At 43.6% G+C, this 25537-nt stretch overlaps 9 protein-coding genes across 9 annotated transcripts; 3 read left to right on the top strand and 6 right to left on the bottom strand.

Moving 5' to 3' along the window:
* Positions 1 to 114: 114 nt before the first annotated feature.
* Positions 115 to 2358, bottom strand: O0I10_001869 (uncharacterized protein; the record flags this gene model as incomplete). Its single annotated transcript, XM_058481958.1, has 9 exons — positions 115 to 141; positions 207 to 308; positions 371 to 873; positions 956 to 1178; positions 1249 to 1378; positions 1436 to 1607; positions 1666 to 2014; positions 2100 to 2245; positions 2301 to 2358. 9 exons carry the CDS (start codon positions 2356 to 2358, stop codon positions 115 to 117), a joined length of 1710 nt encoding a protein of 569 aa, XP_058347089.1.
* Positions 2359 to 3422: 1064 nt separating this feature from the next.
* O0I10_001868 (uncharacterized protein) lies at positions 3423 to 5820 on the top strand (the record flags this gene model as incomplete). Its single annotated transcript, XM_058481957.1, has 8 exons — positions 3423 to 3602; positions 3670 to 4124; positions 4192 to 4338; positions 4415 to 4554; positions 4624 to 4704; positions 4760 to 5211; positions 5271 to 5672; positions 5743 to 5820. The coding sequence occupies 8 exons, from the start codon at positions 3423 to 3425 to the stop codon at positions 5818 to 5820; spliced, it is 1935 nt and encodes a 644-aa protein (XP_058347088.1).
* Positions 5821 to 6612: 792 nt separating this feature from the next.
* Positions 6613 to 7071, bottom strand: O0I10_001867 (uncharacterized protein; the record flags this gene model as incomplete). The annotated part of the gene is made up of 2 exons (XM_058481956.1): positions 6613 to 7009; positions 7067 to 7071. 2 exons carry the CDS (start codon positions 7069 to 7071, stop codon positions 6613 to 6615), a joined length of 402 nt encoding a protein of 133 aa, XP_058347087.1.
* Positions 7072 to 10757: 3686 nt separating this feature from the next.
* On the bottom strand, positions 10758 to 13543 carry O0I10_001866 (uncharacterized protein; the record flags this gene model as incomplete). Its single annotated transcript, XM_058481955.1, has 12 exons — positions 10758 to 11174; positions 11261 to 11511; positions 11566 to 11645; positions 11781 to 12011; positions 12075 to 12137; positions 12204 to 12429; positions 12495 to 12620; positions 12690 to 12857; positions 12927 to 12940; positions 12991 to 13070; positions 13126 to 13216; positions 13278 to 13543. 12 exons carry the CDS (start codon positions 13541 to 13543, stop codon positions 10758 to 10760), a joined length of 2013 nt encoding a protein of 670 aa, XP_058347086.1.
* Positions 13544 to 13871: 328 nt separating this feature from the next.
* O0I10_001865 (uncharacterized protein) lies at positions 13872 to 14750 on the top strand (the record flags this gene model as incomplete). Its single annotated transcript, XM_058481954.1, has 2 exons — positions 13872 to 14520; positions 14581 to 14750. 2 exons carry the CDS (start codon positions 13872 to 13874, stop codon positions 14748 to 14750), a joined length of 819 nt encoding a protein of 272 aa, XP_058347085.1.
* A 170-nt stretch (positions 14751 to 14920) lies between these two features.
* On the bottom strand, positions 14921 to 17064 carry O0I10_001864 (uncharacterized protein; the record flags this gene model as incomplete). The annotated part of the gene is made up of 4 exons (XM_058481953.1): positions 14921 to 15089; positions 15144 to 16304; positions 16365 to 16677; positions 16758 to 17064. 4 exons carry the CDS (start codon positions 17062 to 17064, stop codon positions 14921 to 14923), a joined length of 1950 nt encoding a protein of 649 aa, XP_058347084.1.
* Positions 17065 to 18891: 1827 nt separating this feature from the next.
* Positions 18892 to 19173, top strand: O0I10_001863 (uncharacterized protein; the record flags this gene model as incomplete). Its single annotated transcript, XM_058481952.1, has 1 exon — positions 18892 to 19173. The coding sequence occupies one exon, from the start codon at positions 18892 to 18894 to the stop codon at positions 19171 to 19173; it is 282 nt and encodes a 93-aa protein (XP_058347083.1).
* Positions 19174 to 19730: 557 nt separating this feature from the next.
* On the bottom strand, positions 19731 to 22505 carry O0I10_001862 (uncharacterized protein; the record flags this gene model as incomplete). The annotated part of the gene is made up of 6 exons (XM_058481951.1): positions 19731 to 20551; positions 20623 to 20840; positions 20913 to 21721; positions 21861 to 22079; positions 22148 to 22234; positions 22305 to 22505. 6 exons carry the CDS (start codon positions 22503 to 22505, stop codon positions 19731 to 19733), a joined length of 2355 nt encoding a protein of 784 aa, XP_058347082.1.
* A 795-nt stretch (positions 22506 to 23300) lies between these two features.
* Positions 23301 to 24881, bottom strand: O0I10_001861 (uncharacterized protein; the record flags this gene model as incomplete). Its single annotated transcript, XM_058481950.1, has 2 exons — positions 23301 to 24705; positions 24757 to 24881. 2 exons carry the CDS (start codon positions 24879 to 24881, stop codon positions 23301 to 23303), a joined length of 1530 nt encoding a protein of 509 aa, XP_058347081.1.
* Between the last annotated feature and the right edge of the window lie 656 nt (positions 24882 to 25537).

The raw sequence follows: 25537 nt of genomic DNA, 5'->3' as shown, positions 1-25537 counted from the left end.
TAAAACTAATTCTATCCGATGGTACATTCGTAATAATGCCGACATGATATATAGATGTGTGGTTACAGAAAAGATAAAACATATTCGAATAGGAGGAAAACAGGAGATTCATTTTTATCGCTTCATATCCAAAATAACGACCTACACCAAACACACACACACACATTAGCTCTTTTTCCTCCTTTGTACATCGTCCATATCTTTACCTGCTTATTGGATGTACATGCAGCCAGCTTATCACCATTCTTGTTGAAATGAACTTCAAAGATACCACCATTGGCCTTGAAAGTCTCTTGCAAAGTACCATCCTTTTCAAAGAAAACGTCATTACTCCATGTCTTTGATCACTGAATCCAATACGATAACGTACCTTGGCATTCCACACATTGAGTTGCTCATCAAAACTACCCGTTGCCAATAACCGTGCATCAGGGCTGAATGAAATAGAATATACGGCTTCGCTATGGTTTTGTAGTACATGAAGGCAAGTACCATTCAACGCATCCCATAATCTAACGGTAGCATCAAAGCTTGCTGTAGCGAGTATCCGTGGAGAAGAAGAGGATTCAGTGGCGGAGGTGCTGCTGCGTGAATAAGGTGCCCATTGTAAGGTGTAAATCTGCAACGAGTGTCCACGAATTTCTTGAACAGGTTGATCCGAGCTTAGAGACCAAATCTTGGTTGTCATATCATCAGAGCAGGATGCTAGATATTGTCCAGTTGGATCCCAACGCACTGCATTGACTTCATCCTCATGACCTGCCCACTTTTTCAATGGCTCTGTTTCACCAACGCGGCACACGAAAATGGTCTTGTCCGAAGAGCATGACGCAAAGGTCGTATTATCCATCCAATCCACATCAAGAATAGCTACTATGGAATTGTATAAAACAATCATGGTGTGAGTATATATATATATATACGTCCATGATGATGCTTCCTATTGCCTACTTACGTGAATGTAGCTCATATTGCTGCTTCATCTCGCCTGTCTCTGGATCCCATACAACCGTTGTATTATCAGCACTGCCACTAAGGATCAAATCACCCTTGCCGTTCCATTTTAATGAAAAGATCGGCCCGCGATGTTGTGCCATAAGGAAACGTAGCTCGCCCTTCAACGTCCAAATACGTGCTTGGCCATCATATGAACCTGTTGCTAAGAGTGTACCCGATGGCTAAAGGGGAAAAAAGCGCTTAGCATGCGATAACAAAAGAAAGGTGCCCTTTCCCCTACCAATAACTTACATTCCAGTCCAACGTAGTAACATCCTTATTTTCATTCAGATTGGGAAGATGACTCAACACAATAGGTGGTTCTGCTGTTTTGCTGCTATCTTCTGGAATTCGCCATAATCGTGCCGTGGCATCACCGGATCTATGAGGGGGTATCCATCAGCTCATGACAACCCTTCGTTTCCAATAGCCTACTTACCCTGAAGCCAACAATAGAGGTTCCACTGGATTCCACGAACATGAAAACACTTCACTTTGATGGCCTGTCAAAACGTGCACATCTTTGGAATCGACCATGGTCTGAGGTTTGGCCACTTGTTCGGTTGTTGTTGTAGTTGTAGTTGTTGCAGGTTGTACATCTCGCATCTCGACTATGTAAGGATAAAGGATGATGAGTGGACGTTTGCTTTTCCCATGTATAAAGTATACCATCTGCCGTTTCGGTCTCTTCTTTGATTGTGTAGCCATTGACAGGTGCAGCGGCATCTGCTGTGTTGTTGTTAGTTGGTGCGGAGGATGATGATGACGATGGTACTGCCGATGATGTTGCTGTGGTTGATGCTGCAGCTGCTGCAACAGCTGATGAGATTTCATCATTGGATGTATCCCTTCGTACACGCTTTTCCTTTTCCTTTTGTGATTTCTCTTTACGTTGACGCTTTGCTCCTGGCGTAGGTGACGATGATGTATGTGAATCGCTTAGCGTCTTGCCCGTCAAATCGCAATGATGAGGCTCCAATAAGGAAAACGGTATATTGCATTCCATCAATTCTCCATCCTGTGGTTGATAAAACGACGCGTCGTGTGAGTCGATCGGATGAATACGTGAATAATACATAATAAAAAGGGCGTTATCGTTGTACCTCGTTCATGTGTGCTTCAATGTCCATGAACTGAAGGCCTTTATGGATGATGTTGATGAGCGCACCAGCTTGAATCTCGGTGTCGCGATATGCCGAATTCTGTACTTGACTCTCATGTTGAAACGCAAATGAAGTATGCCGGAAGCCTAAGAACACGTCGTTGTCAATCTACGGGTGCAGTTTGTGCTGCTGTAGACGTACCAGATTCTTGTAGATAGCGATAAACAATGATGTTGACCTGATCGCTTGTGAGAGTCATTGGGCTGTGTGGAGGGTGACGATAGTCGGTTATATATAAGAGTATTAATTAGGTGGAGACGAATCCAATGGTGTTGAGAGGCTGCTGAATCGAAACGACTGGTGACTCTATTCCTTTCTCGAAACGGTGGAAAAGAAAAGGAGAGCGAGAGGCGAAGGAGGAATAAACTCAAACACGACCACGGCAAATTTCTGGGCTTTGGTACCGACTAGGCTAGGCCACTTTCACCCCATAGATGTTGATCGCTGCTTACTGAATAGCTGGCCCACACTAGTGTCACTATCATAGATCTTGCATATAGGTCTCCACTGCTAGATATCATATAAAGCAATCAACCCATTTCATACTACAGCTATTGTAGTGAGGATAAAAAATAAAAGAGCTCTTCATCCATGATCGTACAATTCGAGCGCTTACCTTAAGACATGCCATACTCTTCCATAAAGAACAATGACTACAGCAGTGTTCCGTTGTTTAGATCAAGGTGTATCGTTCATGTTATAATAACAAAGGCACGTGCCATGGGATCTACTTTGAACCAACGTCTTCTTTATTGACACCCATTTGTGCACTGGATGCCTTCAAAAGGCGTGATTGAAAGCTCCAAGTGCGTTTTGATCTGTTACGGATGACAAAACCAGGGATTGTTCTATATACGTTTGTCCAATAATGAATGGGATGTGCATGATGGTAGCTTTTCTCAAATCATTTATGGGTGGACATTAAAGGCTCGTCGTGGTTGCTATGAACTACGTTTGTCAAGAGCGTCGCCTAGGCAACGATGCCAATACCAAGGCAACGATGCTGATACCGAGGATCATGCATACAATGTGACGATAGCAATGAGACCTTCGTGGAAACGAATAGTGTGACACAATGGATGAGATGCAACGTGTGCATCGCCCTTTCCAAAATAGGTGTGGGGTTGATGTGGAGAGGTGTGTTAAGAAATCGTAAGGTTGCACACAGTATCACCCAGGCTGCCAGCATGAATCGTTTAAATGCGCGCCCATTGGGAGGCCTCATTTTTACTCCCTCTTGTTCCCACTTTATTTTTTTTGAGTATGCACCGCTCCGCCCGGCGTTTGGTTAACCTTCACTCCCGACACACACCGCGTCGCAATGTCATTCCTTCATTCACTCGCATTGCTTTCGCAAGACAATACGCTTCTCAAAGTGAGCAACCTGTGGCCAACCATCAACAACTGCTTCAAGAAAAGGACCAACGTATCACTGAACTTCAGGTAAAGTACCATCCGTTCCTCCATACATGCCACCAAGCCACCACTTACACGCATGTATCCTATACAGGAAGCCTTCCAACAATGTGTCAAGGACAATGAGACTTTGCAAGGTCGATCCCAACAAGAAATTGCCAACACACGCGACTATGCAATCTCAAAGTTTGCCAAGGATCTTTTGGATACTGTGGATGTGTTGGGCATGGCATTAGCCTCTGTACCTGCCAACATGCGCAAAGCTGATACCAATACAGCCCCTGCTGAAAAGTCTTTGGATCAACTTGTCAACTTTTACACTGGTGTCTCTATGACAGATGCAGAGCTCAGCAAGACGCTTAAGCGACATGGCCTTGAAGCCTTCAAGCCTACATTAGGAGAAAAGCTGGATCCCAAGCGTGCTACAGCTGCATTTCAAAAGGTGATGCCTGGCAAGGAACCTGGTACTATCTTCACTGTCAAGAAGCCTGGATACACATTGCATGGCAAGCTCTTGCGACAAGCTCAAGTGGGTGTGGTGGCTGAAAAGTAAGTAGGAGGTGGCCATGTGATCGCGGGAAAATCCGTGCGAAAATTTATACCCTATTACAATTAGGCGAGGTATGGCCACTGCTGCCAATGCCACGGTGAACAATCCCCCCAAGACAACTTTGCTCTTCTCCATCACTGATAAGGTGGGCGCACTTGAGAATTGTCTTTCAGCTATCAAGGCAATGGATGTCTCTTTGACTCGTATTGAATCGTAAGTAGTGTGTGTGTGTGTGTGTGTGTCATGGTTGCTTTCTTGAAAGGGATAATAACGTGATTGATTCGGATAGTCGGCCAAGCAAGACTGCTGGTTGGGATTACGATTTCTTTGTGGATCTTGATGCTGTAAACACAAATCAGGTGAATCAAGTCGTGGAAAGGCTTCGAAAGCATACCGCGGATGTGCGTGTCATTGGTGCCGAGGTCCAAAGTAAGTAATACGAATACGTGTGTCTCGAGAATTCACGTTTTGACCTTCGTGGGAAAAATCGATTGGTAGATAGTGTTCCTTGGTTCCCACGCAAAATGGCTGATTTGGATACCTTTGCTGAAAAGGTGCTTGAGATGGGCGAGGAGCTGAGTAAGTAAAAAAAAAGAAGTAGCTATATGGATCAAGTAGCTAACCACCTTATCAGGCTCGGATCACCCTGGAGCACATGACCCAGCATACCGTGAGCGACGAGCTGATATCACTCGCAAGGCTAAAGCCTTCCGTACTGGTGATCCTGTACCACATGTCAACTATACACCTGAAGAAGTCGATACTTGGGGTATCATTTATCGTAAGCTGACGGCTATGTATCGTACCCATGCTTGCAGAGAGCATCAATACGTCTTCCCTCTCTTGGAACAAAATTGTGGTTACTCCGATAAGAACATCCCTCAACTTGAGACCGTGTCAAAGTTCCTTAAAGACTGCACTGGTTTTACAATTCGACCTGTCATGGGCTTGCTTACCAGCCGCGACTTTTTAAACGCATTTGCCTTCCGTGTCTTCCACTCCACTCAGTATATTCGTCATCACTCGAGACCTCTTTACACTCCAGAGCCTGATGTTTGCCATGAATTGCTTGGTCATGCTCCTTTGGTAAGGACTCAATGACATTACATCTTATCTTTGATATTGATTATGCCTCTTTGTGTTAGTTTGCTGATCCCGATTTTGCCGATTTTTGTCATGAAATTGGTTTGGCATCTTTGGGTGCATCCGATGAGGATATCAAGAAGCTTGCAACCATCTTTTGGTTCACTGCAGAGTTCGGCTTGTGTCGACAAGGTGATGAGATCAAGGCTTATGGTGCTGGTTTATTGAGTTCATTTGGCGAGTTGGATTACAGCCTTTCTGATAAGCCTGATCTCCGACCATTTGAGCCTTCCAAGACTGCTGTTCAACCTTATCCTATCACCGAGTTCCAACCTGTGTACTTTGTGGCTGATTCATTTAAGGATGCCCAAGAAAAGGTGCGCGACTTTGCTTCAACCATGAACAGACCTTTCTCTGTAAGATATAATGCATTGACCCAAAGCGTTGAGGTGCTTGATAGCAAGGTAAATGGTGGATCTGATAAAGGGGATCAATGGCAACATGACTAAAATGGGTAACACAACAACATTGTAGGATAAGGTCGTCCGATTTGCCAAGGGTATTCGCGATGATATGAAGACTTTGACCAATGTTATAGAATCCTTGGCGTAAAATTTATACATAAACTATCTCTTTGTTTTGCTTTATTGTACACAATACTAAGCGTCTCATTGTCAACGCCCTAAAAAGATTGGACAATCCTCACCATGCACCACATGCAACAAATAAAGTATCTTAGATGCTTTATGCTACTCATTCCTATATTATTACATGGGAGTTGCTGCAACAGAGACATACGCAGTTTGAATCAGCTGTCACCCTATGCATCCCACATCAACATTTGCTATCACAAGAGGAGCGTGTGTTATGCCCTTATTGACAAGATCTACTCAAAAAGTAAAGGGGAGTTGAGTTATGCTATCGAACACAGCCTTTGTTCAAGACACAATGAAGCTATCGGTCCATTCCCCTTCCTCTCTTTTTCCTTTAGTACAGCATCTACAAGTGGATGTACTCCAACAATCCTGCGTTTCCCATACCGTGTATCTTTCTATAATACAATGTGCCACAAATCACATCGATTTGGAAAGCACCTATCCTTTGGACGTGGATGATGCAAAGGTAGACGTCAAACGGCATTTGCTGCGTGATGACGAATTCTATGCGTGGTTGCGTAAAGGATGATGATAGCAATTGCCATGGAATCGGATGTAATTACGATAATTGGATGCATCAATCGTTTACAATGATAGCAACAAGCATCAAGTTGACAATGGATGCACTCTTTCCACGCGTTGTATACAACCATATCCTTCCACACCATGTACCAAATCAATATCCAGATTCATATCATAAGAAGTCATATGTATTCAAGCAAGTTGGTACACGTAAATAAAGCTGCTTCTACACAATGGCTATCTGCTGTTCACGTAAAAAGGCTGCAGGGAAAGTTGCTACAAGCTTATCCAGAGCATCCAAGACTCGATTGTAACATAGGATTGTCATGTTCACCAATGCATGGGCCTTGCATGCTGACAAGGTCTGGGTGGCCTGCTCGAATGGATACAGCACCCCAATGCAATCTTGTATACGTATCCACTCTGACAATGACAATGCAAACGCCTCGAGCTCTGTCCCAGGTGCTGCCATCGCCATGTACGCATCCTTCAGCTTAACAGCACGATTCAACATGTCGTATGTCGAATTCCAACGGGTACGTACATCCAATGTTAAGGTCAAGGGGGGGCAGTCCATGGCCACACGTCTCCTCTCGAAGGCCGCGATGCGTTGGAGCAATGAACTATACATAAACGTAAGTATCCTTACCGATATCAAGTATATGTATACGACATCTTACCGCATCTTCAAAATGCCCTTTCTTGGTTTTGCAAGACCTCTTTGTCATTATCGATAATGTTTTCGGGTGCTTGGGCCTTCAACCCATTCTTGGGGATCGCCTGTACAGCAAGGTTGAAATATGACCAACGCATGGGATATGGTGAGTAGACGGAATGGTCTATACAATATAGATGTACGTTTAGCTCTTGATCACCATGAAAAGCTGTCGACTTACCATTGCTTGGATTCTTGTTTCCCATAATCCATCACGTGTCGCACCATGATTTTCATATTGGCAACATTGTCAGTTGTCACAGTGAATAGCCTCCTGCCAAGTAACTTGAGGACAACGAAAAAGACCTTGCTAATGGCATCAGCTGTTACGATTGGCTGTGGCAGACGAGTGTGCAAGAGCGTGTGTTGTAGTAGAGTGACAAAGTTGTGAAAGTTGTTTGAGACGATGCAGTAAAGATCTCGCTAATAGCAGCTGCTGGAATGGACGCTGTTACGGTTGATTGTGGCAGAGGAGCGTGCAAGAGTGTGTCTTGTGTCAAGAGGCTCGTGTGTTGTAGGAGAGTGACAAGAAGAAGGCTGTGTACACGCCATGGACTTGCCATTCAGTCGAAGACAATCGGATCAAGGCAATTGTAGGATTGGCATGATGGGTTAAAGCAGGACAATCGATCGCAGGTGGTAGTTGTATACTTGAATGGGGCCAACAGATAAGAATGGGAGGAAGGGGGGAAGAAGTTGGAAATATTTTTTGGTCGTCGTCGTCGAAGAAGTCCGACCCCAGATCCGTTTGGCTGGTGGCGACAATGAAGTCTGGGATTGGCAAGCTTGATCGTGCAACTGGCACCCAAGGTGCAGTTGGCCAAGCGAGCACATTGTCTAATAAAAACCACGTTTCATTTGTAAAGTTCGGAGATACGAACGCCTGTTTGTAAGCGTGATGCTATATGAAGAGTGGTCTTTGTTCATTGTCAAGTAGCTAGACTCTAAAGAGCGAAAGATGCAGAAGGACCTCTTTGGGTAACTCAGCTAAAAAGTCAGGACTTCAGGGACAATGCATGAATGGTACGCAACCCTCACTTTTATATCATACATTGGCAGCTAATAACCACTTTTGTGCATTCCCAACTTTTGTGCATTCTATTGTAGGTGGACGATGCTCCTGCTCTAGACGTTCATTTCCATGATTAAAGTAGGTTGATCCGAGCTGATTTGACTGAGCTGCAGTCAAAGAGAGATTACATCACTCTGGACATAAAGCACGCTCGATGTAGCTCAACCGATGTAATCTTGTGTGAGCGTAACTCAACCAAATCAACTCGGATCAACCTACTTTAATCATGGAAATGTCTAGAGCAGGAGCATCGTTACTATACAATAGAATGCACAAGAGAATGCACAAAAGTATTACCAATGTATGACACTCGCGTACTCATGCATTGTCCTGACTTTTTAGCTGAGTTACCCAAAGAGGTCCCTCTGCATCTTTTGCTCTGTCAGGGTCCACCTACTTCACAATGAACAAAGACCACTCTTCATATAGCATCATGCTTACAAACATAAAGGTGCCTGTATCTCCAAACTTTACAATGAAACGTGGGGTCTTTGATAGAGCAGTGTGCTCGGCTTGGCCAACTGCACCTTGGGTGCCAGTTTCACGATCAAGCTTGCCAATCCCAGATTTCGCAATGTCGCCACCAGCCAAACTGGATCTGGGGGTCGACCTCTTTCGACGGCGACGACCAAAAAATATTTTTTGGGCTGTTTGCGACACTGAACGCGAAACTTTCACACAAGGTGCTGTTGGCCAAGCCGAGCCCATTGCACTATTAAAAACCCCATGTTTCATTGTGAAATCTTGAGATATGACTGTCTTTAGGTTTTCACTATGCTGTAAGCGTGATGCTATACGAAAGGTGGTCTTTGTTTCATTGTTAGTAGCTTGACCCTGATGCAGCCAAAGATGCAGATGGACTAGTTGGTGTCACAGCCAAGGGGTAGGAGTTGAAGGGTCGACGCTATTGGTGGAGAGATGCATGAAGTAGCTCTATCCACGATACGCCTATAGCAAGGTCCGCCTATGATAGCCCGATGGAATGGTTCGCTCTTTATGTATACAGCTGCATAAGATAGCATTAGCTGAAACTTGTAGTAGGTTGTGCTTGTGTCACATCTATCAAAGCTCACTTTTTCTTTAACATAATAATTAAAGTATGCTTACAATGAACCAAGCTTTTAAAACAAGCATCCTCGCTTGAATATATTGACTTTGCAATACAAGCGTTTAAGAATTGCGACTACCTACCGTCTATCATCATCATGTGAACTAGGAAGCTAAAACGAATGTATACTGCCACAAAAGAACAAACGCATCTCGATCCATATGATGGTGTAAATGATCCAATCTCGCTTTCCGGTGTTTGAGTTACTATTCCCCCTTTCAAACCAGAAACCAACCAAGTGACACACATCTCGCACGTATGAGCTGATAGCACGATCCCTCTCAAATATCATGTTGAAGCCAATTTTCATTCAATAAAAAGTAAGAGTACGTAGAACAGGGTACTGAGAGTAGGGTGTGGCGAAACATATAGAGTCATCAGGGATAATTGTGTCATTCTATTCTTGGTTGCTGCCGTCATAAATATCTTCATCCATGATTGCAAAATAGCTGCTGCATGCGTTGACCCAAGTATTCCAATATCATCCATAGCTGTAAACACCATGCGTCAATTCCATCCAATCCATCATCATCCTCAGCCATATGTGTACGATATGGTCCATCCATCCTGCTGACACCCATGATCCTCATCACCGCATTGATTGAATCCATTTACCATAACCATTCCCGATCCAATATGTTGGTCAAAAAAAAGCCCCAGAGATTGCTGCTGATATGCTTCCTTTTCCGTCCTGCTGTTGGTTTATCTCTTCGTGACCACTTTCCATCGCAGCTCCATCAGGTGAGTCTTGCTTGTATTACGGCATACTTGATAGCTGATATGACATCATCCGTAGGGATCCCTTTGTACCAAAGCAAGTTGCTCCACGTAAATAAAAGTGCTTCTATACAATGGCTATCTGCTGTCCATGTAAAAAAGGTCGCAATGAAGGTTGCTGCAAGTAACTTGAGACAACGAAGTAAAGTCATTGCAAATGGAAACTGCTGGAATGAATGCTGTAACGTTTGATTGTGGCAGAGGAGTGTCCAAGAGAGAAGAGGCTCGTGTGTTGTAGTAGAGTGACAAGAAAGTTGTGTACACGTCATGGACTTGCCATTCAGTCAAAGACAATCGGATCAAGAGAGTTGTAGAATTGACATGATGGGTTGAAGCAGGACAATCGTTCGCAGGTGGTAGTGGTATACTTGGATGGAGCAATAGTTGAGATTGGGAGGAAGAGACAAGAAGTTGTGGGAGTGGAAGGAGTGGAAATTAAAAGTAGGATAGATGGATGAACATTGTTCCAGGGCAGCTCATTATTACAGACCTACTGTCTCTTATTGTAAATATGGATGGCAAACGGTTGCAGGATCTTGTAAATATGAATACTATGAGATCGTAGTGTGGTTGCATAAACTTGTAAGGTTATTATAAGATCATTACTCCATAGGTTGGTCAAGCCATTTAACGAAAAGTCAAAAGTTTACAAGCGAAGCGACAGCACCCTGTGGCACTCTTTTTCTTTTATTGAGAAATCTAGTTTCCGTATGCGTTATAAAACCCGTAACTATGCCACTCAACTTGCTTTTCTAGCAATTGCTGAGGCACAGGTTGCGAGCAAACATTCAATTCATCTGCTGTGGGTACCTTGAGGCCGACTGGTGCTGATGGTTGGGGAACCAAATGGAAGAGATCATATACCTCGTTTGATGGTATAGGATTGATGAATTTTTGGCTCATGGGTTTTTGATTGGATGTATCATTTCGCTTGGTCAAAGAAGATCTAGATCCATCTTCTGGATGTATCGGGCATATGTCATGGTTCGATGTAGGCACTTTGAAGGCGCTTTTCGTGTCATAAGGCGCTTGATGCATTTCTTCATTGGTTATCGAAAAGTGGTTGAGGCATTCATTGAAACCAATATGGATAAATTGCTTGTAAAAGACATCATGCTACACTCAAGAGGCAATGATAAAACATCAACCCATCCCACTTTAGATACAACAAAGTCTACATCGTATGTCATTGCGATACTTACTTTTGGGTGCAAAGCATCAGCAAGCGATTTCACCAGCGTATTTTCCCCATGTAATGCTGACCACGGATCGCGACATGTGGAGCCACAACAAGACTTGAGAACATACAAAAGGGCATCCAGGCGGTCTGTCAAGCGTATCATGGTGGCATTGGATTGCTGCTCCGGTGTCTCAAAAAGATTGTTGGTCTCGAATGGATCAACATTTAGATCGTACAGCTCGTGCTCCCCCGTACACCAAACCGCATATTTTACTATATAGATAAAGTTATCATCTTTTCAGGATCTACCAGCGCTTGAATACTTACAGTTATACTGGGGAGAGATGAGCCGAAGGGTTTTATACGTGTTTCCTCCATGAATCATTGCTTCAGGTTGTGGTTTAAATCTACATGCTCAATGATACAATGAGACTTTCAGAGGCACATCAGCATAGCATACACGGTTTTCAACTCACTCCCTATGTAAAAATATTATTTTTAAGATGCAGCTCTTTTGAGTAGCCTACCATTGATCCACTTACGATAGATAAAGATTGGACCAAAACTCCACCGCAAAGCTTTCCTTAGGTGCTTGTTTAGGGTGGTTCTCTAAAGCTGATGTCAATGGCATGACACCACCATCAACCCATTCAGGTATGAGCTCATCCTCATGAGCAAGTGCTAAAAAGGTCGATGCAAGGTCATTATGCGAGCTCACCACGTGGCTAATATGGCCTCGCCTAACACCTGGTCCTCGAACAATGAAAGGTACACTATAATGATGGGTCATTAAGTTTTTTTTTTCTTCCATTGATGAGAATGGTGATTCAGCTTACCTGATATCTTCTTCAATATTGGTCCCTTTACCTGCAAATGCACGATGCTGGCCAAGATGAAATCTGTGTAACCAAGGATGCATGAATAATGTGCAACAAATAGCCACGTGCCCTTTTCATCCATTGTACCCATTGTCTGAGCTGTAAATGATATACGTGTTGTTGAGCTTCCCTTGGGCATCAAGCTCTTTCACCAAAGATTCAATCATTTCGTCCACGGATTGTAACGATTGGAGCCGTTTTTGATATGCAAGATCCACTTGATCAATTTCGGTCTGATTGAGCCGATGCATACGTTTCCAATAAGATGCAGTTTTTGTCAACTTGGCTGGGTTGAAGTTGGGATTGCGAGGTACTATATACAAGAGTAGATCGAGGGACATCAATAATCAAGGATCGACCATCATTCTCTATACCAACCTTTAACATCCTTGAACATATGAGAATGTCGAGCTGCTGGTTCAGGCGGCTCGGTTTTGACAACCGTAGTTTTCCCATCATCATCTTTACGCACATAAAATTGGCCATGAGGTGCTGTAGGGGCCACTGTGTAAAGTTTAAAGGATTTATTAGCTTGATGTGTAGCCCAATGATGACTATAGCCATCGTACATACCCCAGAGAAAGAATGGCTTGTCTACGCCTCGTTGGCTTTCTAGTACTGCTAATGCCTTCCGGTGGATCACATCCGTCTGATACATGTCTCGATAGTAAACAGGGGCGTTTCCATCCTTGGAAAACACAGGGGTGTTAAAAATGTATGTGTACGGCTCCACCAGCTGGTCTAGAAAAGAGAGCTGCAGGGTAAGGGTGACCGTTGGCTATTCGTCACAAGGTATGTGTGTATCTATACCTTGATAATCAAATCTATACCGATCCTTTAATGCATGCTTGAGACGACGTCTATGATTGCTTACCCTGCTGGTATTGGCTTGTTGTAATTTGTCATCGAATAATCATTCATCAGCTTGCCTATATAGTGTGTGGAGTAACCAGCCTTTCTTGCACGTACTTTAGTGAGCAATTCTTGGATCCCATGAAAGCGTACGTACTTTTTGCATCCATATTGGCAAGTAATCATTACCAAGTTTCAAATCATTGAACCGATCGTAGCCCCCGTAAGGAGGATAAACATTGGTGATACTAAACGCAAGCTTGGTGAGGCGTTTTGCGGTGGAATTAGGAAGAGATGGATACCTCTTACTTTGTATTATGGGCGTATTGTCCTCTCAAGAGTCCAACGCGACTTGGGCAGCAAAGGGAAATTGTAGCGAAATGGTTTCTATGAAGTGTACCTTCTTTAACAAGATACTTTTGTAACCTTGGCATAAAATCGAGTGATCCCATTGTTTGATCCTGGTCATCGGTGAATATGAACAAAATGTTTGGTTTTTCAATGGTAGTTGGTGACCCATAGACTACAAGCAATGGGATAGAAAGCAAAACGCATATCCATAGAAGGCTCGTCATCGTGAATAGAGTATAATAAGAATGCAAAAGAAAAATCTTAGTGGTTTGATCTTTTACAATGTCTGCTTTTTATATGCAATGCAAGATTCAGGGGGGATTATCTAGAGAACAGCCTCGTTAAACGCCTGAAAGGGGTAGGGGAAGACTAACGCCCGACCGTGCATAGTGTTAACGATGGTTATGGATTTATATATACTCGGCCACCTTTGAGAATGGAGAAACGGGGATCGTGTTGCTATGGATACAACGGTGTCATGGAGAAGCAGCATGGGAACCAAATGCGGAGGAAAATTGAAATATTTTTCACTTCCCTTTTCACGATCGTACAATGACAGACAAACCGATTTCTGGCGATGCCCTTGAGGACGACTTTTACGAAGACGATCTCGTAGCCGCTTCAGCATCAGAGGAAGAGCAAGAGGAGGAAGAACAACAAACAACCACAACACCAAGCAAAACGTCTAAAAAGCGGAAAGCAAAGAAGGAAAAGGCTAAACGAAAGCGTGCACGACAAGATCCCTTCAACGACGTTGTTCATATTTTCAAATCGGATCCAGCAACGCAATGTGCCTATGTACACGATCGACAGCGATTGGCACTTCCAAAGTTATCGACTATCGAGCTTGACGAGCAAATGCTACCAGAGGCCCAGTTTGTCAACAACGACAACTTTAAGCAGTCTGAACACACACTTGATACGTTACCCAATTATGTCAAGTTTGGCGTGATGCGACACAGTAAACTGATCAAGGCACCTGAAGCCAAAGCAACACCAATGGTACTGGTTCTGACACATGCGGCTGTTCGTGCTGCCGACCTTGCTCGTGCTTTAAAACCACTCCAAAGCCAATCACACAAGATTGCCAAGCTGTTTGCAAAGCATTTGAAGGTGGAAGAACAAGTGGATTTCCTCAATCGACAACCAATTCATATCGGTGTTGGTACGCCTAACCGTGTTAAGCTTTTAGTGGAACAAGGTAAGAAAGATGGCGTTTATTGTTATGGAGAAGGAGATGGTAACCAGGTCATTGATTTAGGTCATTTGAAATTGGATGCGTTGGAATTGGTAGTCGTGGATACGGAAAAGAATGCAAAGCAATTCAATGTGTTCGAGAATGATGCTGTCAGAGGTGATTTATATTCTTTCTTGGGTGCATACGTTGCACCAAGGGCACAAGAGAAGCAAACCAAGATAGCTCTTTTCTAGTCTTAGAACTCATTATATATCGTTTCCTCTTCATTCCATATCCCATTGTTCGCATTACTCAATAGATATAAAAAAGACATTTGTATCATCTTTCCATTGATATAGTATCGATATCATTGTTCAAAAAAGAAGCTTCACTATTTACACGAGGGATAACTACTTTGCAGCATTCATTCATCAGTTGATTGTCCAGCACGGTGTTCTTCTAATACTGCCACGGCTTCATCGGCTTTGCTTTCCAGAGCATCACGTTCGTTAACCAACGGCACCAGATCTTCCTTATCCATTTCTAGAAGCATGCCTGTTACCTTTCCAGCTTCCTCTGGATACTTTTCTTTCCTATAATCGATTCTATAAGATAAATGCATATAAACAAGGAACACACAAACTTACACAACTGCATAAATCCTTTCTCCAAGTATTTGGTTTTGCGTCTCTGGCGAGTAGGATTCGATCATATCCAAGGATAATTCCTCTGGTGGCTGTGATTCATCTTGTTGTGGATTCGGTGATTGAGGTGGATAAGCTGGGTGATTGGGAGCAGTTGGTGATGGTAGATAATAGGTTGGGACTGGGACAGGGTATCCTTGTTTGAGAAAAGGTGCTGGTGCCGCTGATGGTGGTGCTGCAGCATATCGCACTTGTGGAGGGGGTCGATTAGGGCTCATGTCAGCTTGTGGATATCCGCTATAGTCGTAATAAACATGTGGATAGCCCGCTGGTACAGGCATAAATGGCTGTTGCAAATGAAGTTGCCTATGCTGTTGCTGTTGCTGTTGCTGCTGTTGCTGCTGTTGTTGTTGTTCATGGTTACGGCGATCTTCTTTACGTTGAGCTGGCGCAACATAAATCGATTTGGATGCGATCATACGACCATTCATTTCAGCGACAGCTTTGTTGGCGTCTTGAGTTGTTGTAAAGCACACGAAACCAAATCCTTTTGATTGACCCGTTTTGTCCTCTCTCATCACTTTGGCGCTTGTGATGTTCCCAAATCTTGAAAACTCTTCCCGTAATCGTTGATCATCCACGTGCTCATCCAAATTTTTGATGTAAAGATTCATGCCCTGATATCGATGGTGCTTGGTGGTTCCATTGCCATTTTGACTGCTGGGTGAACTATGGCTATTGCTCTCATGGTGATTATTCATCGGAGGATGATGATCTTGCTCTCGTTCGCGTTCGCGTTCTGATTTCTTTTGTGCTCGAGAAACAACGAGTCTTCGACCGATATACTCTGTGTCATTCATTTGCATCACTGCTCTCTCTGCATCGTCGTGCCGCTCAAAATTGATAAAACCGAATCCTTTCGAGTTGCCCATTTCATCACGCTGAATCAATACTGATACAATCGGTCCAAATCCACTAAAGAGCTCCTTCAATTCCTCTTCCTTGATATCAGGCATCAAATTCTTGACATAGACATTCGTAAAACGACTTGGGCGATGATGTTGATGCTGTGGGTGATACTGTTGCTGCTGTTGTTGTTGTTGTTGCTGCTGCTGCTGCTGATGTTGTTGACGTTCACGCTTTGGAATGTGATGACCAACGAACCTACATAGCGTATTCAATATGATGGCAAATCATCGATGATTGATTATAGCATAAACTTACAATTCTCGATCATAAAGGATGGTTCCATTCACTTGTCTGATAGCGTTTTCTGCTGCCTCGATTGTATCATAGTGGACAAAGCCATAACCCTTGGATTGACCTTGGGGATCCAGTACCACTTTACATGAGATGATATTACCATATTGTGCAAATGTGTCACGTAGCGACTTTGACGTGATGGATGGATCGAGATTCTTGACAAAAATGTTGCCACCGGACACCTTACGTTTGGCGATATCCCGTTGCGACCACATGATACGACAAGGCTTTCCATGGATAGAAGCTGAATTGAGTGTTGATAACGCTCGTTCTCCTAGTAGGAGCAAAAAGGGGAAAAGAGAGATATCGTTACAGATGCGTTTTGGCAGTTGCTGAGAAAGGGGGGAGTACTACCGTCGACGTGTGTCTTAAAGTTGACAAAGGCATAGCCGAGACTTCGCCGAGTAATGGCATCGCGACATACACGGACACTCTCAACAGGACCGACTGCATTGAAGATCTCATACAAGTGTGATTCTTGCACTGTGGGGTCGAGTTCGCCAACATACAAAGAAGCCGAGCTGGGAAAAGGCTTTGTTGTCGGTGGTCGATAGGGTCTATCCATGGCAGCTGCTTGTGCTTGTGCTGCAGCAATCTCTCGCTGTTGAGCAACACTCAATCCGCGTGGTACCACTGAATCGTAGTTGAAGGCTGATGTCATGAAGAGAAGGGAAAGGGGTGATTGAACAAAGTAGCCTCTTTGCGTCGGACTTGGTCACTGCTTTGTTGGGAGACTTTATTGTAGGCTTACAACAACAACAGCTAAATCCCCATTGCCTTCGTTTCCAGCACGCATGCATAGCACTCATTTCACACTAGCGCTTGAGCCACCCGCATCAACATGCATGATAATGAATATTCACTTGATCTCTTGACTAACTAACTTACCACCCTCATTATTCACATTCCTCTTTTTCCTCATATCTTCTCTCCTTCTCCTTAACACTCGCTCTATGGCTTGGTGTTCTTTGTGTACGCACAAAGCATTTCATTATCCCACTACTGTGCTCATAATAAACATGTTACCTTTTCAATCACGTCATCCAAAGTTGTTGTTTAGATTGATCATCATCATTCACTTTGATTTAGCACATGGGCAATACAAAAGTAATGATGTTCCTCCGCCTATGCATGCACATGTTATCCCTCGAGAAAAGTAAAAGGGAGTTTGAAGAGAGTGGCATCACATCTCCTCCTTCTTCCTCATAGGTGGGTGGTCCTTGCTGACGGTGAGATGACTACTATGAATAGTAAAAAAGATAGCCGATGCCCATTCACCACGTCGCTATTATTAATATCACCCAAAACAGAAAGGACTGGGGAAAAAGTGACATGGATGCATCACTGATCGAAAGTCCATGTTGCTCGGGCTACCGTTTTTTGTTCGCCGGGTAAATGAGGTGCATCAAACACTATCCTAGCTGCTGTGATTATAATGAACGGACCAAGCGGTGGTCCCTGAACTTGCTAAAATGCAACATACATTATTTGCTGCAGCAGACGCCGCATCATGCAACATCTCGTGGTGGCATCCTCATGTCAAATACAAGATGATCGATATTCTCAATGATCCTTAAAACATTGTTCATTTATCCCTGACGTCAATTGTGACAAAGGCACGCGACAAATGAGTAACCCTTTCCATAATATAACGTGCAGCTCTTTAGGCTTTTCTAGTGAAAAATGGAACATTACACAAGAATCAATTCTCAAACTCAAGTTTGCGTGGCACAACCAACCTTGTATCGTTCGGTTGCAAATGCCAAGTCCGCCAAAAGTATTACTCCTCGATGAGTATATGCGTTGATGAGCACATGAGTCCATAGTAGCGTGTGATCTCTGCAAACAAAGATACTCACAATGTCCATCAATGAAAATGATAAAAAAAGGAGCAAAGTAAAAAGAGGGAGCGCTCCTCTGCTCAATGAATGTGATGCAACGCCCTCACACAATTATGCTCCGTTCTCCTAAATATGTGACGATCTCATAACAAGAGCCCGAAACCATCAATGTTACATTTGCTTAGTGCAGTGATGCCCTGTGACCTCGAAGATACGGGATGAATTTAAACAATTTGATATGTTTAAACAGGCTCCTGTAGTATACCAAAGAGCAAATAATAATAGGGGCGTGGTGCTTCCAATGATAGTGTTGATGCCCTTGTCGTGTAATCAATAAATTGACAAAAGCAATAAGAGGTAAATGTTGCTTTACTCTTTCCTTTCACCCCATGATTCTGATCAACATCCGATAAACCGAAACTGAGGTTTTTGGAAAAACAAGGAGAAGGATCAATGCATTGTAGCACAATTCTTTCACCGCGATCACCTCCGCCCTTTTTCCGCCATCTCAGCCTCGTCCCATTATAAAAAGCGACGTATTTTTGTTTTCCAGCCCATTTTTTACTCACAACACGCCCATCACACTCGCACTCGTACTCTTATCTTTTCCTCTTTTTTCATCCTTTCTTCATATATATACATACAACATGGCTGAACTCGCTCGGGAAAGAAAATCGCTCACTGACTTGCTGGCAAAGTCCTTGCAGCGACCCTCCTTTGCTCGACAACGTTTTCAACTTTCCCCCGACAAAGAACGAGATTTGTTCATGGCTGGTCTATTGAACAAGGTCGATCGTCTTCAAAGTTGTCGACTCATTAATCAAGACGCTGAACCACCACGTGACGAATTGGACGATATCCTCAGCTTCATGTGCAGAACCGAAGAAGTTTTGGAGAACCAACGAGCAACTCTTGCAGCCGCCATCTAATTCCATACAGCGAGCAACAACCAGCCTTATGTCTTTTATATATACCATATTCCTCTTTTCGACATAACACCTTTCCTTCATATCGATCTGCTGTCCTTTTTTTATCATTTTCAACCACATCCACCACCGTTAATTGTGCATATATCCACCCTCACGAGAAGAAAAAGAAAGAGGTTCAGCATGCTGCCCATCTTTTTCTTTCTCACTCTCACACAAACGAATCCTCCCTCTCTCTCGTTTCCCTACTTTCCCTTTCGATCTATCTTTTCGCCATACAACCGCCACCTTTTGTTGCTTTTTGTCATAGAACCACACCTGCTATACATATACATCAGCTGAGTAATACATATATGTCTTGTTTTTTTTTCTCTCTCTCTCTCTTTCTGTTAATGCACTTAGCATGACCAAAGTGGCGTGATAAAGTAATGATCGGCAATGGGACACACGTGCAACCATGGCCTGTGCATGTCACACTGCATTCACACACAACGTAAATGTTTTGTTGTTTATTGCTGAGTCTCCTCTTCTACATACACGCTAAACCCCATATCATTGTGCTACGTTGCTAGTGACGATAGTGATTCATTTGATCTTGCTGATGATGATGTTGTTGTTCCCATCACTTCTAACAGGTCCATAAACTTGTGGTAAATGAATTTGAATGCCCATACGTTGCCACGTAGTCTTCGAACATGGATAATCCGATGATGGTCGTTGTTGGGTAACTGGCATACTTCCACCATGAATCGAATCTCTTCTCCAGCATCTACTGCAGGGTCTCCATAGATAGGATGATTCTTTTGTTGAGGGACTCGTTGATGACCACTGTGCTGGTTGCCATGGATTTCATTATCACTTGCGTTGGCCGATGTACTCGCTGAGCTGGACAAGGTATAAAGTGACGAGGAGGATGTATTATCAATGTCATCAATCACCGAAGAAGTAGCTGATAGGCGACCTGGATTAGGGAAAAGGGTGATCGAAGTTGGTGCTGCGTAGATGACACGTTTTGCACGTCGCGTGCATTTGACCTTGAAATCACCAGGAGGGCCACAACTGTCACCACCGCCACCACCACATTCAATGCCAAGTGCATGCAAAATTTGGCGGACTTGAATCATCACTTTTGTAGGAGAGCACGAGGTGAGTGCGGCCTTGTCAACTGCACCATAATGCACGCGTAAATTGTACTCTTCCAATTCAGCTATTGCTGGTTGCTTTTGATTCGCTGTTGCTGCTTCTGCTGCCGCTGCTGCTTTTATCGATGGCAATTCCATAGCTGATCTCTCCTCGTATTCAGGAGTATCATTAGTCGATGCTGCTGCTGCCACTGTTGCCGATTGTTGTTGATGTTGATGATCAGCCGCTGATAATGTACCTGCACGTGTTAGGATAGTAAATGATCAGCACACAAAGTTTCTCAATACCTAATCTTGGATTATTACATACCTCCACCTCCACCTGGTCGCTTTCTTTTAATCCATGCAATGACTTTGCTTTTACTACCTGGGTTTGTAGTTGCCGTTGTTTGATCTTGTTGTTGAGTTGAAGGGGTACATTCATCATGTCGTGATGGTGGACTTGTTGTAGCTGCAGCCACTGCTAACTTGCGTGCTGCATGTCGCCCAACAGTGCTGTAAAACCGGGGACGAGAGTGACCCTTATTGCTGTTGAATACGTTTTGTTATAGAGCGATCGCTTCATCATCATGCTGATCATCGGCGTTGTTGAATCGGAACCGCTCCACAGGTGGTGATGTCTTACGATTCACATTGGCTGTCAACTTTGCACGTAAAGTAGCTGGTACCAAGGATGATGATAATGATGCTGCACGTCCCCTTGTTGATCTTGTTTGTGGTTGTTTTCGTTGTGATGAAGATGGCTCTTGTTGTGATGATGGTTGCTGCATATTAACATCCTTCGTAGCAGTGCTGGTAAAGAAGCTCAATATCCGTTCTCGACGACGTGTGGTGCCAGCGGATACTGTAAATGCTTTATGATTTGTATCCAAATGGTCGACATCCATTTTGTGTTTCCTAGGCGATTGTTGCTGTACAAGAGGTGGTTTGATCTTCTGCAATGTCTTGAAAGCTTGGGTTTCCAAAGCTGCATCTGACAAGTTGAGGATGTTTTCGTGAGGTATCAACCATGTGTGGTGTATGATGGCATCCAATGAACATCGTTTGGAAGGATCAATAGTGAGCATTTGACGCAGGAGATCTCGTGCACCAGGAGTGACATGATTGGGAAAAGTAAGAGGCGTAGTCAAGATGTATCGATATAGGCGATGGATATTGTTGCCATCAGGATTATTTGGATCGTCATCAAAAGGAAGGTGTCCACATAACATGGCGTATAGAATCACTCCACACGACCATATATCAGCAAGAGGGCCTGCATATCCACCATCAGTGACAACTAGTTCGGGTGCTGCATAACATGGGGAGCCACAAGAAGTCGCCATCAAGGGATTGTCGCGTACAAACTCATTGGCGAATCCAAAGTCGGTCACAAGGAGATTGCGATTAGCGTCCAACAGCAAGTTTTCCTACTGACATTTTGAAGGTCAATGAAGTGGGGGGGGGAGGTAGAGTGAGAGCAAGAGAGAGAGAGAGAGAGAAATAAAAGTGGGGAAAATGACAAGAAAGGGATGGAAAAGGGGTTGAAGGGCGTAACTGCATATTTACCAATTTGAGATCACGATGCACAATCTTTTTGTGATGCATGTAATTGACGCTACTAATAAGCTGGGCAAAAAGACAACGTGCATCATCCTCATCCATCATCCTATGTGCAAGAATGTATTCAAAGAGCTCACCACCAGAGGCATATTCAAGGATGATACCAATGTACTTGTCGGTCTCCACAACATCAATCAACTTGACAATGTTAGGATGTTTGAGCGTCTACAAAAAGTCGTGCATTACACATGAGACATACGCGTGCATATGAAAAGAAGCATATTACACGTTACCCGAAGCGCGTGAATTTCTCTTTCTACTCGACTTCGCCGTGTTTCTGATACACCAACCGTATCCTTGCGAATCAACTTGACGGCAACCTTTTGCATATGTACATGTTATTACATCATGATGGTCGTTTCATCTCTTTTTTCGTTGCTATGATACTACCTCTTGTCGAGTGCTGCTATGGATACCAAGCTTGACTTTGCCATATTCTCCTTCACCCAATGTCTGCATCAACACGTAGTCGCCAAGTCGTACTTGAAACAAGCGTGGGCGTTGATGGCGTCGGCCTTGTCGTCTCCTCGATCGATATACAGGCGTATCATACGTAGCTGCTGATGATGATGATGCAATGGCTGATGACATTAAGATAAATGTAGTTGTAAACGTTGATCAGAGGCGAGAGCGAGAGTATAATAAAAAATGTGCCAATGTAAAAGGGGCGTGGTAAAAACTAGAAGAAGATTGGGAGAAAAGCTGCAAAGAAAGCCTTGATGCAACAACAAAATCTTTAACACACCACCACAATAAAAAGATGCACGGCGGTTCCGTTCTACACTTTGAGAGTTCCCCATGTGCATAGTAGGCGTCTATGCCCAAATTTCCTACTCTTAATCAGGGGTTAAGGCACTTCACAGTAAAGATAATATCAAAAGAGTGCACGCACCAACATCGTTTTTCTGTGCATGAGAAGGAAGCAGGAGTAAAAGACTACTTGATACCCGAACGAAGACCGCGAGTATCTTTTTGAGTACCTGGTATAGTATTTCAATGTCACAAGGTCCGATCACATCATGCTGTTCTATGTAATTCCTTTCCCTATCTCCATGACAACAATTTCCACGTTCATGCACCTGATCAGCGTCATCTTTGTTTTTTTATATGTACAAATCGAGATCATCTTTGAAAAATGTGCTGGATCTTCTCCTATGAAATTACTTCCTCACCCGGTAGCCCCTTACTCAAAATGTGTCATCCCTCGTTATTCCTTCCGCATCCCGGTTTGATAGACCACACATGCACATATCACTTGTTCTATTCGGTGATATTCTTCTCCTAAGGATGCAGGGCGATAGTGTAATTTCATTCCCCATTAGTAGTATATGCTTTATATGAAGAAAGAGAATGCAAGAATACACATGAAGCACAAAAAAAATCTCCCTAACGAGCTGCGAAAACTAATAAAGCGGCTGCTGTAACCCATGTAGTCAATGGATATGATTGAAGTAAGAGAGCGGCTGCATCGTTTGATTTGCTATCATCGTGGCTGCTCGTACCAGACATGTCAGCTTGGATGTTGGAGCACGAGTCGAGATCATTACGTGACGGCGACACGCTTTGTGCATAGCCATTAAAGTCGCAATTGCCATCCTTGTTCTTTTGGGTGTAAAGGTTGTAGAGCCAACTTAACTTTTCGGTTCCACTGCAGAAGGAATACGCACCGTATTTGCCCTTTTCAGCATTGCCACTGATATCTTCGCATGACACCATACCACAAAGTGTATCAATTTGGTCACCAAGTGCACTACTGCTGCTATTACCACCAGACGAATTCGAAACCTTGTCCGATGCTACGCAGGAGAGGTTATCTTGCATACATTGACAGGCACCCTGTGAAGGGGTAGGTGGAAGTTTGGTGGAAGCTTTCCAATTATCATTTTGCCCGGGACATTCAGGTGTAGGTTGCTCACTGACAGCATCCATTTTCACGCCTTTGGGGTTGACTTTGCTTAGCACTTGTTGTAGGTTACGATAATCTTCCAATGGTTGTGCATCGTTATTGGAAATCTTAACCAGGCCATAGTTGTTGTTTTCTTGAGACCATTCGTATACCACACCACCGGACCACACATCCGTCATATCGGGTCCATAGATAGCTTCGACCTCTGTGAATTGTCGAGGTGTCACCAAGTTGCATCCATACTCGGATAAGAATACAGGCTTGTTGTATTTGGCAAATTCCTTGGTACGATCGGCATAGCCCGATTTTTGAAAGGTTGATTCACCACACCACTCGTACATGTTGACACCATAAAAGTCAACCTGCTCATCAGCTTCACCACATGCAAAGTAATCTTTAATGGCATCACGGATGTATTCATCGTCGTTGCTCGCATAGCCCACGGGGATGTATCGTTTTTGTGTTGACTTGATGAACTTTTTCACATCACGCACAGCTGCCTTAACATAGGCAGATGCCAATGTATTGGTCTTGTCATTGGTCACCTCGTTTCCGGCAACGAATGCAAGCACGTTGTCGTATTTGGCAAATGCATCCACCGTCTTGGTATATGCATCGTACAAGCGGGTATCATATTCTGGGTCCTTGCGATTGATTGAGAACTTGGGTGTAGCAATATCGAGAAGCAGGTACAATCCAGCATCCGAAAACGCCTTCATGCATGCATCATGGTTCTTGGATGGATCCACCTCATAAACACGCACCACATTGAGTCCCAATTTTTGCATCAATTGCGCATCACGTGAGCATGCTGCTTCATCGATCAATGGATCCGAAATTTTTGTGCGATCTTCACTCAACTCGTTTCTCGGTTGATATGCCACACTAATATACATGTCAGCATCCTCACATAGTATCCAAGCAATGAATGCTCACCCCTTGATGAAAAATTGATCCTTGGTAACAGAATCAAAAAATTTGCTGCCCTTGATTTCGACAGGGTTGAGAGCTTGCACCGCAGCAGTGATTGAGAAAAGGCACCCTAGCAAGGCAACACGCATATCGTTGAATGACTCTTTTGACGAAAATACAGAGATGGAAAAACAAAGAAATGGGCATTCTCATTACCTTTATATCTATCTTATGAAACCTCATGAATATGACCATGTAGGTATTACAAAGGGGGCTTTTGCGTTCCTCATCTCACGGAGGCGATATGCATGTCATGAACAATAGTTTCCTAACCGATCATCCTTTGACCCGTAACAGCTTGTCTCATGATTCTTCTTTATATCCTGATCATAGATCGTTTAGCAGTATTGTCATTATTCTTGCGTGCTGCATAGTTTGGTGGTACCTGAACCGCCAAATGATGGTGATGCATATGGAAATTGTACCCAAGCGATTGGTGCCATCCGGCTACATTTGAAACAATCATGGCTTGTGCCTTTAATGCGTATTTACGCATGTCGATTACATTAGCCAGGTTCCTTTTGTATGAGAACGGATCACACTTGACGCATGGCAAGGTGAATCATCCATACGTGGTTGTTTACCTTGCCAATGCGCGTGTCAAATTTTATACCCCCTATTTTTCGATCAATTACTCTATACCATGCTGACGACCCATCAGCTGCTTATTCCGGTTGTAGATGTATGCAAAGTTATACGCATACATTGGAATGTGTAAAATTGCAAAATGAGTGCCGTAAATGAT

Source organism: Lichtheimia ornata (genome assembly GCF_029851405.1).
Source record: "Lichtheimia ornata isolate CBS 291.66 chromosome Unknown scaffold00005, whole genome shotgun sequence".
NCBI classification, from domain to species: Eukaryota; Fungi; Mucoromycota; class Mucoromycetes; order Mucorales; family Lichtheimiaceae; genus Lichtheimia; species Lichtheimia ornata.
The sequence above is the reverse complement of the archived record's forward strand: the minus strand, read 5'-3'. Positions and strand labels throughout refer to the sequence as shown.